Source organism: Pyricularia grisea, chromosome I (genome assembly GCF_004355905.1).
Source record: "Pyricularia grisea strain NI907 chromosome I, whole genome shotgun sequence".
Lineage (NCBI taxonomy): Eukaryota > Fungi > Ascomycota > Sordariomycetes > Magnaporthales > Pyriculariaceae > Pyricularia > Pyricularia grisea.
Window position 1 is genome coordinate 196,452 of NC_044973.1, and position 12,248 is coordinate 208,699.

Consider the following 12,248-nt stretch of genomic DNA (forward strand, 5'->3'; position numbering starts at 1 on the left):
CCCCCCCCCTAAACAAGAAACGACATCCAGGCGGCAGACAACATTATACAAACTCCTGAGTGCTCTGTTGAGCTTCTTTGAAAGTTTCAACTCTCTTTCGGCTGTTTGGCAACCCTGCGAAGGTTCATCAACATACATATGACATTTGGCAAGAGCCGGAAACGTAGCCCCAAGCGGAGAGGGCTTGTGGCTATTATACAGGCGCAGCAGTCGAAACTGTCGGCATTTTTAATTTTCTGCTATATAATACCTGTAGCCTTCCCATCTAAAATCTATAGTGAAACCTATTCCATATATGATTCGGTTGCTTTATACTATTTTGATATTTGATTGTCGGCGTAATCCCAATTTCGCGGTTTCTTAAACGCATGTAAATTGGATGAGAGAGGCGTTGTATTTGAGAAATTAAGACACGATGGACGGTTTTCCGGCTCCATTTTGTACAATTTAAGCCAGGCCCAACGCTGTAATCTTGGACCCATATGGCTGTCCCAATTACAGCCGGCAGTACAGTATTTATAGCGTAAAGCGGGCGACTCGAGTTTGTCCGCCCTAATTGTTAAAAAGGTACCTTTTATACCCAGATTCTGAATAGTCTGCCTAACTGGGAACGATGGCCGGGTCTCGTTTGGGAAAGTCCCCGGCTGACGTATGTTTTGGTTGGAAATACGAAATTGAGCATATTTAATTACGAAATCTGGTCTCGATGGCTGTTAAACGGTATTGATTTCCAATGGGATTACCAATGTACGGTTATTACCAACGCGCAGAAGGTTGTCGATTTTGGCAACGTTCGGAATATCGGCCCATATAATATCCCGATTTGTCCAGCTTTGATAAGAAAGCTCCCTCAAAGTTGAGCCGAATTGATCATCCATAGGTTTCAGTGGGTAAAATTGATGATTGATGAGGGTTTGTCGGGGAAATATTGAGTATGCTTTGTGATTCTAACCATTTCCTCTACACATCCATTGACGACAAACGATTGAGATGTTGCGCGACTTTGCCTCACAGTCAAGAGCACCAAGCCGACGTAGTTCGGCAAATGCTCCATTAAACATGTGAAAACTCGCTTGTGGGTCTGTTACATTGATACAAAAGCAATTCGCCGGGTAAAATTCAAAACCTCTTACTGCTTGTGAACTCCGAACACCATCTTCATCAGCCCGATTTCCGCAAAAAATACCCTGCTGGGTTGACCTCTGTTACCTGACTTTCCCGTCAACTTTGTAAATTCTAACGTATCTGGCCTCCATCTTCGAGTTGCCACACAACGCTAGCGCTTGGATGTTTGTGGGAGAAAAGGCCATAGACTGCCGTTTCAAACTAATGTCCAATGAGCTTCCCACCAAACATCATCTCTTTAACCCGGTTTTGAACGCTGCTGAATCGTATATATCCGCAAAACTCGCTTTCGAGGTGGCTAATGAGGGATGCCAGAGTTTTAAATTCGCTGCGGCAGGTTACTTTCGGGCAGTAATAATATAATTGTTGATCTACGAAATTCCACGTCCACGCCGTTAAACCGAAACTGTCGCCGCGCCCACAGGAAGGGGCTGTAAAAGAATAACGGTAAAAGCGAGGCAAGACGGCGCAGGGTCAGACAGCCAATTTACGGACGGGAGATTTCAAATGCTGGTCCAGGCTTTGTATCTTTTGGAAAACGCGGTGGCATAGATAATACTCGTAACCAGATCCATTCCAGGTGTAAACCGTAACCTCGTATTCCACCTCACCAATCCAACCGATTAACTTCTTAGAGATGACGCCCTGCGGATCACGGCTGCGGACAAGGCGGTAAAGGGCGTCACGCGAGAGGTTCTGCGTGTTGGGGCACGTGCCAGATTCGAGATGGTTAACTATACCGGTTGCGGTAATATATGCCTTCATGCACAAAGGGCACTGGACCGACGAGCCACGGTGGATTTTGAAGTTCAAATGCTGGTCACGAAAACCGCGTTAAACACATCGCCACAGTTTTCAGTTGGGCCTGAGGGAAACAAGTAATTATGGAAAAGTGACTGGTATAGGTAGCCTGGTTCGGGCTCAGTGCTTGCCTGGTGCGCATTATTAGGATTTGCGAATTGGCGGTCGCAGTCGACACAACACGAATGCTCATTCGCTTCGTGGCTAACCCGGTCCTGCGCGCTGTTGAACATGTCGTAGCACCGGCGGCATTCTGTATGGTTGGTACTTTTGCGGTGCTGCTTGAGGGCCCGCCTGCCCGAAGGGAAAGGTTTGCCGCACTCCCAACATGTTGACATTACGAAGCGGGGTGGATAAATCGTGGATAGCAATGGTAACGATAAATCAGGTCTCTTGTGTCATGGGGTTCGGAGTATTTACGTTGCTGGCGATTCACATAGTTCTGGGTGTAATTGCCTGCATAAGAGACTTGGACAAGAGATGAACCGGGCCCCTTGCAAAACGGCAAGTCATGCAAGAGGCCCTTCATTTTGTGGCATGGAGCAAGAGCGCAGCCCGATTCGTAGGCTTGGGCGACAAATGGCGGGGTCCACATCACACGATGTCAATTGGGCTTTTTGGGGGCCGGGCGAGTAATAACGCCAGTGTTACATCGCAGATGTCTGCTAGCCCATTGCACGTCCACTCGTGCATCAATCAAATCGGACAGATAGGCCCGAAGATGGCTTGGGTGGGAAAAGAGGGGTAGCTGCCTTTGTGTGCTGGCGACTCGCTTGGCTTATCGGCCATACCTCTCAACATCGCGCTGAAAAGCCCGGCCCATGTTTCCCCGCCCCAAGTCTACAACCATTGTAGAGAGTTATACAAGTCTCAAGGGCAATATGGCAGGCTGATTCTTGTTAGATCTGCTCCAGGGTTAGGGTAAGTCCAATTCAGGTGCAGGGCTCGGAAAGGCAACCCGATAAAATAGTGGCTGAGGTGTTTGCGCTGGTCCTTGAGCAAGTGCATTCCGATTTACCCACATGCTAGCTGACAAGTCAATTGCATTGGGAGTTAGAAGGCTTGGTTGGCAAGCATATCAACGAAATTAAATATCTCAAGACACTGCCATCGTGCGACATTTCTCTGGCGCCGTTGGAAATTCTTCACTTGCATTGCAGCCTGCGCTGCTTCGGTTGATTCACAAAAAGGCTTGGAAATGACGATGAAATAATCTTACTGCCTTGTTAAGCACCGGAAGAAAGTCAACTTGCCATCGCTCGTGCACAAAGCAAAAAATAACAAAAACATTACTGCAGACAATTGTGACGTTTAGCCCAAATTATAAACTTCTTTGTTCCATTATTGCCGAGTATCCCGAAAAAATTTAAACATTGACCATAAATTGCCAAGAAATCGTTTGTGATAGACAAAAGCCCAATTTCGATTCCATATATATCTTTTAAGTAACGTTGGGTACCCCCTGATGGCCACCCCCCTGTTGGCCACACAAAAATAACAACACTTTTATTTATATCCTCCAACTTCTATTATAAATATCTCGATAAATCTTTCACTTTTGGATTTACTTTTTTTTAATTTTAATTCTCCATTCTCCAATAAAGCAATATATTGAAAACCAGCTTATATCTGCAGTTAACGACGTTAATAATGGCGATCCAATTGCAAAAACCTCCCGAAAATGGGGTATACCCAAAAATACCCTTCGTCACCGTTTTTAAGGTTTTTAACCTTATAAAAAAATATAAAACCCTTTTTAAAAGCTTTTTACGGAACAGAAAAAATATTTAGCTAATTGGGTATTTGCCCAAACAGCTTTGGGACTTCCGGTAACGTATTAAAAATTACGCTTTTTTGCAAAACGAATTTTTTAGGCCGCCGGAAAAATAAAAGGCCTTGGAAAACGTTGGATAACCCGGTTTTTAATTCGTTATCCAATCCTTAAAACCTAAAAACCCCGTCGAATAAAAAACGCCCGGATTAATAGCGTTATTACGGAAATAATTAAATTTTGGTGGTTTTATATTATTAACCCGGTTATTAACGTTATTAAACCGGAAAATTGCTAAAATATAAACGAAACCGGTATAATGGAAAATAAAGGATTTAACGGCCTGGTATTAGGGTTTAACGGGATCCGGCCGTTACAATGGAAAAAGCCCGGAACGCGTAATTAAACGATTATAATCGAATATATATCGGCTACGGGCGTTACCCTTCCTCCCCTCGTTATATTTAAAAAAAAAACGTATAATAATAATAATTTCCCACGGATTTAAGCCCTTTCGATAATTGGTAATTTCATATAACCGAAAACGGGTGGACAAATAACGAAACGGTTATCGAATAGTTAAAAAAGGTATTTATTCCGTATACCCAACCCGGTATTTTTAAAAAACGGTTATTAATTTTCGACGGCCACGGGTTATACGTTACGGACGAATTTATACTTTTTTACCTGCAAAATAATATTTAATTCCTATATTTACCCCCTTATTCGTTATACGTTTTCCAACCATTGGATTTATCGGTTTTTAGGCCGTTAAAAATGGCTTATCGACGTTAACTTGGATTTGTTAGCCAATTTTGCTTTTTAACGGTTATTGGAAAAAGGAATTTTCTTTTTTATTATAAAAACGCCAAATCGAAAGTATTTATAATAAAAATTATCCAATTTGGGTGGCGTATAACGGGGTTATGGCCGGTAAATTTGGTTAAACCATTTTTAAGCCCTTTTTTATTAAAAAATAACAACGCCAACGTTATAAAAAATAAAAATAACGGTTTGTAAAGGGATAAAATACCGGAAAATTTAACCCAAAAAATTAACGACCCGTTTTTATTTATTTGGAAAACCCCTAAAACGACCCGAAATATCCGATTTTAACTGTAAAAATTTTCCCAATCTAATAAAATTAACGTTATTTTACGTTTTTTATTTACAAAAATCCAAAAAAGCTTCCAAATTAAAAATACCTTTTTGGCTAACGCCCAGCAAAAAATCAATTTATTGGAAATATAATAGGAGGTAATACGGCCGGTTAAAAAGAAAAGGGTAATTCCGGATCCAAACGAGCTTTTAATTAATAAACAAAATATTATTAGATTATAGGAAAACAATATAAAAAATTTAAAGTTTTTAACTAATAAAAAAAAGGTTAATAAACCGGAATAGCCTAAAAACGATTATATTTTTATACGTTAATAGGTTTATATTTAAATTAATTTATAAAAATAAACATTTCGTCGTTAGATTTTCAGGGTACCGAATAGGGGGGTACCGAATAAGGGGTACCCAACGTTATAAAAAAATACAATTCGAAACCTATACCACCCCGATTTTACCCTACCACCTGGATAATTTGCAAATGCTATATGCCCAAAACGCCTTTAATTGCGCCTTAATTACAAATTTCCGTAGCAAATCGTCTTCCGCGACGTTACCAATTTTATTTAAATTGGAAAGCGGAAATAAACAACCTCTAATTGGGCCACGTAACAGCCGTACAATAATAATATAATAATGGTATAGCAGTTAAATATACGAACTAACGTATTAAATAAAAATAATCCGTTTAAAGGCTAAAATCCTAACGTTTATACGTTTAACCTATTATACCATGCTATAAAAATAACCGGAACGGCTGGTTTGGAAAATAAATAAAGGTTACGCCGGATCGCAATTATATAATTGGAATTCGCACCGAATGGGACGCTAACCTAAAATTTTACGTTTAAAACAGCACATTTCCTTATAACGTTTTAAAATTGACGAATTATTACATTTATAATTTATTCGAATTTAACAAAAATAAATTTTTACATTTTTACGTTTTATCCCAAATTACCCGCCGAAATTTAATCTAAATACGATCGCCAATGGCTAACTAACGTAAAATATACCGATTAAATACCCAAAATTCGGGTAATAATAATAATAAACGTAAATATAGCCTAATATTTGGTAAATACCCAGAAAATTGGAATCCTAAAATTCGTTGGTCTTTTTTAACGTTATTATTAAATTTTAATATTAATAATTTTTAACCCCGTAAAAAAGCTTAAAAAAGTGTAAATCGGCTAAAAATAAAACCTTTTATTATAATAAAAAAATATATTATAAATTAGGTATATATATTTCCGTTGGAAATGGCTATTACGAAAAAAATATTCGACCAAATTTACCCGAATTTACCCGTTTAAAATATAGCCGATTATAACAATTACATTTTGGATTAAATCCAAAATTATAATATCGTTATCGCCTATTTACCAATAAATATTATCGGAATAATACCGGTTACAATTATCGTTAAAAACCTTTTACGGACCTTTAAATTAATCCGGTTCGGTTTAATGGTCGGAATTGGAAACGGTATACCGTCGGGCATATACGATATTCGATTAGGTAATATTATAATAAGCCAGCCGACCGGCATTAATAAAAATATTATTTAGTACGACCGAAAAAAAATAATATATAAAAACGAATTCGAACGTACGGGATTACTTAACGTACCGCTATAAATTCTACTGGTTACCCTGGGTCGTTTCTAGGCCGACCATATAAATAAAAAAAACAAAATACCCCAATTCCTATCCGAATTTATTAGTAAAAACCCAAAAAAAATAAAACAAAAATTCAATTATCAAAACGCCAATAACGATTACCTTTTCAAAACAAAATACGATTACGCCAATCCCGATTTAACGTATATTTCGTACGATTTTACGCAAACGATTAAACGTATCGATAAAAACGATATAAATCCAATTATTTATTACGGTAATATCGCCTTAGGAAATTAAATAATTAAATATGGAATTATAAAAAATAGACTAAATAAAAAATTCGGGATATTTTATTTCGAAATGGAGGTTGCAAGGCTGCAAAATTTTCCGTACCTAATAATTCGTAGTATTTACGATTATACCGATTTCCATAAAAACAAAAAATAGTAGAAATATACAATTATAACGGCAACAATATTTGCAAAAGAGTTTTTTTCGGTTATATCGCCGAACAGGGTTTTGCAAAAAAAGCCCGTTCCGCAATTGGTTACTGGTATATAATTTAATTTTTCCATTACTAAATTTTACATTACAACTTTAATCGTTTTAATTTATTTTTAAAAAAAAAAATATTATTTCCTGTAATTATTAACTATTAATAATTTTAAAAATCCCCACTTTTACAAATTTATTTTTAATACGAATGCGGTAATTTCGGAGCAAATACAAAATTAGAAGGTTAAATACAAAAGCTAAAAACAAATCGAATACCATCGAATTTTTAAAACCTTAAAATACGAAAAGTTTAAAAATATTAATTCTGGTTAAATTTAGGGTATATACAAATGGGTATTAAAATATATACAATATAAAACATGGTAATAGAACCGCTATAACGATTTGTTTTGGATATTAGCTAACCCTGGCTGTAGTAAATCCGTATTGGCCAAATCCCTAATCGACGAAAAGCTGCAATAAACTAATAAACATATAATTTACTATTTTTTTTTTAAAAATAACGATAACCAAATATCTTTGCGATAGCCCTGTATGCGTTCCTTTACCAGTTGTTTAATAATCGAATTTTTTTCCATTATATTATACCTGCTTTTAAAAAGAACGGAAAAAGGTTATAAACGGAAATGGATGAATTATGGCGTATATTTACGGCTGCTGCTACGGATAATCGTGCAATTAGTATTATTTGTATTTTGGACGTTTTGGACGAATATTATATAAATAACCGAAAAAAAATTATTTAATTCCTAACCAATTTCCATAATCGGTAAACGAACTTTACTACAAAATTCCAATTTAAATTTTTGGTTATTAGTCGACCTTATTAGGATATTAAATTAAAATTTCGTAACGTTTTTAAGCTTTAAATTATTCGTTTCGTTGGCGAAGAAAACAATGCTAATATTAGCGAGGAAATTAACTTTATTATTAAATACGAGGTAACTACTACCGGACGCGATTTCGAAATGATTTTTAAAATGCAGGTTACGTTAAAAAAAAAAATTTTATTAATATTATATCGGACCTATTTATAATTCCACCTTGTTATCGACGAGGTTTACCATAATTATAAACGGATTAAAAAAGCATTTTTAAAAAAAATCGATATTTTTCCAATAACGGTAAAGGATATATACGAGAAAATTTTGGCCAAATTTAATAGCGACTAACGAAAAAAGGCCGAAATTGTCCTTTATTTTATTATTACCGTTCGCAAACCATTTACAATATTAGAAATGGATGTGGTATTTTAATTAGCTATAAATTCGGCCGAAATTTAGGTATATAAGGATTTTAACCTCGACCACGAAAATTTCCAATTTCGTATCCGGTAGTTTTATAGCCTTTTTATATTTATTAGCGACAACCAAATATATTTTATATACCAAATAACCAAAGAATTTCTGGTTATATAAGCCGTCCGCCATTATTCGGAAAATGGATATTAAAAATATTCGATTTACAAATTATAATTTAATACGATAATAATATAAATTTGTATTCGATATTTATTTTTTTAAAATATCCAAAATAATAAAATGGCTTTTATTGGAAGGAATTTAAATTCCTACACCCTATACCCGTTTTTGGATTATTTTGCGATTAATTGGTTTGTATATTTGCGAAACGTAAAACCTGTAAATAAAATTTTACAAACGCAAATTTTAACCCTATATAATATAAAAAAACCCCGATTTAATATATAGGTTGCGTTTTTTTAAATAAGGAACGGTTTTAATAAATTTAATACTATTTTTAATAATATATATTTCGCGGTATTAAATAATTATAAAAAGGTTTTAATTAAACTATTAGCCTCGGATAAAAAAAAATTAAATTTTAAAGACGCAAATTATTTTATACCACTAATATAAGGATATTTGGAAAATTACGATAGCATTATCCAAATATTTTTCGACAAAGGCGCGGATATTAACGCACAAAGCGGCAAATATGGTAACGCTTTTTAAACTGCATTAAAAGGAGGTTACGATAATATTGTTCGAATGTTTTTCGACAAAGGCGCGGATGTTAACGCACAAGGCTAGGGTTTTAATTCGCGTTTATTTATATTCCAAGCTATTTTGCTACGTTGTTTTACTTGAAATAATGGAGTGGAAATAAATATAAGAATACAAGTTGTAAAACATAAGTAGGAAAAAGTAGAAAAGAAATAAGTAAACGAAAAATAAAATCTTAAAAAAGAACAGATAATAATAAATCAAATTAAAGAAAAAAAAAATACGTAATTAAAAATAAAGGAAATTAACGAACGTGGTTAATAAAGCGAAATAGCGAACGTGGTTAACGAAGGGAAATAATGGATAATAAAATCAAAATCTGTTACATTTAGCCAGGGCAGCTAAATGGGGCGGCGCCTCTTCCGAAATATCTGGTAGAAGCTTTCTGGTATACATTTCATATTCAATCCACTAAAGACCTCCACCAGCTACTTTACGAATTGGAAAGCGGCGCAAAAATGTGAACCTGGACCAGCAACACAGCCGCATAGTTCATTTCTGACTTGCTGCAGAGAGATCTTTAGGCGTATTACGTACTCGCCGGTTCCTTGGAGCGGAAATTCGACGAACACTCATATAAAGGCATCCATTGGTGTTACGGTGTAGCAAAGGCGCGTATACCCCTTGTTCGGTACCAATAGGAATCGATTCCTGTGTGATGCTCGATATATCTATGCCTCATCCAAGCGGACCATGCATCGACCTAGAGCGTGGCCGCACCTGCAATGTGTTGGTGCTATTACTTAGCGTCCATTGGTGATTGTGAAAATTAAGATTTTCTATTTGTGAGAGTAGGTTTAAATTCTGATCCCTGTATGTAACGAGTAAATTGGGTGGTTACATGTACAAAGACAAAGCCACCCTCTACCAGTATTATTTGTATCCTCTTTCGTTTTTCCCTGCTGGTGCTGAGTCACTGTTTTTCTAAGAGTATGATATTACTGGAAACGATCGGTTTAGCTGATCAAACAATGATCCTGGTGAGGGTGGCGTGAGGCCGCATGATCGCTTGCAGATTTGCACATCCAATGTGCTTCAGAAGTATGGCAGTTAACAACTTAGCACCGAGAAGCTGCTAAATTGTGACTGTGGTGCCTTTGACAAAGTCCTGCTTCGAGATCTTCCTGGCAAGGGGTCCGCCATTGCCGCGCTTTTCCCGCTTCAATTGCAGCTTGGCTTTTACTTAGCATTTTGGAAAGGCTGAAACTAGCTGCCTTAACTCTGGCACAAGGCAGCAACACAACCATCATAGGCTACGTGGTTAAATTGTCAACTACCCACCAGCGCCAAGGCTACCGGATGCGTGCTCGTCACCCGGTGATGCAACCCAACGCGAAATAGCCATGCGCCCAGACAGGTGTATCCAAAAGGAGGTCCATGGCACTCCTTTGCAGATTGGTCATCTCTGAAAACGAGCCACGCTGGCGATGCCAAATGCAACCACTACACCTGTCAATTACACTGATACAGCTCTGAGCGCCCAAGCCATTCCCAAATAGTGTTAAGTTCAGACTACCGTTTTCTCAAACGCCAAATTCTGCCTGTCTTTCAAGCTCAGATGGGTGTGCGATGTGAGTGGTTTTTGTCCATCTTGGGGCAGAACTGTGAATGGGAGAGCTTGTGTAGACTGAAAGGCAGTAATTAACTAGATGCCTGGGAGCTCAAATACTTTTTGTCATTTCCAATCCGCAACGCATCCATAAATTTCACAATTCTAAAATATTAACGTTATTCCAAAAGCCAGGCAACCAAAAAATGCGCTGCTATGAGTCAATGTCTCAAAAGACTGCGCCCAAACTGTTGGGAATGATGACGGAAAACAAAAATTCATTCTTGGCTCGCACTCTCCACATGCAAGAAACCAGAACCGGCAATGTAATCTCGGGGAGCCGAGGACAAACACTCGGGAACACGTCCAGGCTCTCCCTGGGATCTTTTTAAGACCAATCAGCCGCGAGAGCCAAGACCAGGTCTTTTGAAGCCGCTCAGGCCGAATTAGATCGTTGGTGGTTGCCTTTGTTTGTTATGGTTCGCCAACACAGCTGTATAAGGATAAGCCTCAAAGTTTGTCGTTTTTCTACAGTACAGCGCGCTATCAAAGAAGTTCGTTGCATATCTGCCCAAGCTTGGATTGATCGACAAGCGGCGATACCCCTGAGATGCTGCATAACCTTTGTAGGGTACAGATCGACACAAATGTATCCCAATTGAGCACCTGAACGCTACCCAAGTCGCCCATTTAGAAGGCACCATGGAGGGAAAAGCCAATAGAAATGAGTTTGTCATAAAACGCACTGCTCAGAAAAGCTAGCATCAACTTCAATCTCGACTCTTTCTGGCGAACCATGGTAAATAAAAGCAACCACCAACGACCTAATCTGACATTTCTCCGCGGGAAAGGTGCGTTATTCGACGGGCTCATTACTATTGGCCTACATCGCATTGAGTGGCATTCCATTAGCAGGAGAATGCATCATGAGGTTTGGAGGCTGTGAGAGGCTTGCAGTGAAGAAATAGGAAGCATTGAGAGAAGCACTACAACTGAGGGCGGGACTGGACAATGATTGAAAAAATGCAAAACCGACCAAAAGTAACCGAGTTTCAACGTTTCACATTTTTCTGCGCCACATAGAACACGCCTTTCGCCACGTTGAACCTATCTTCTTTCTGAGGCTGATGTAAGTAGCACTGTGTATAGGTTCATCCACCAGTTGAGAAAATGTCGCCTTAGAGTAGTGGATGACGGAGCTATAGATCTATAAAGGTGTTTGTTGTATCTTCTACTAGACTTGAAGGACAACAAGAAGATAGAGGCAAACCAAAAAAAGATTTCCAGGGTTGGGCATAATCTGTAAAACCTGTGTAGCCCCAAAGGAACAATAATTCGGAATAGATGTTCCCCGCAGGTCGACTCAAGACGCATATGGCCCGCACATTGGCTTTTGATAATCCACTGAAGTGAGATCTTCTGTTCCTGTTAAACCATTGAGAAGAGTAGTACATGATAAGGCAACAGTCCCCCAAGCGATATATGTGAGTTATCCTTTAAGACCTCAAGGCTCGATGATCGATCATTTGCCCTCTTCATTCTCTAGATTGCCTTCACAATCGGGACACTTGCCTTCTTTGTACAATGCTTTGTTCTGGAAGCTACAACAACCAAGCCCAGCTAGCTTCCACCATCAACGACGTCAAAAATGGCGAATCAGTCTCGAGAATATCTCGCGTGGTGGTAATTAACGCCTGAAAGAGTAATGATACCCATAACCA

At 38.0% G+C, this 12,248-nt stretch overlaps 1 protein-coding gene across 1 annotated transcript; it reads right to left on the bottom strand.

Moving 5' to 3' along the window:
- Positions 1-1,326: 1,326 nt before the first annotated feature.
- On the bottom strand, positions 1,327-2,264 carry PgNI_05155 (uncharacterized protein; the record flags this gene model as incomplete). The annotated part of the gene is made up of 3 exons (XM_031125192.1): positions 1,327-1,556; positions 1,617-1,941; positions 2,136-2,264. 3 exons carry the CDS (start codon positions 2,262-2,264, stop codon positions 1,327-1,329), a joined length of 684 nt encoding a protein of 227 aa, XP_030982543.1.
- Positions 2,265-12,248: the final 9,984 nt, after the last annotated feature.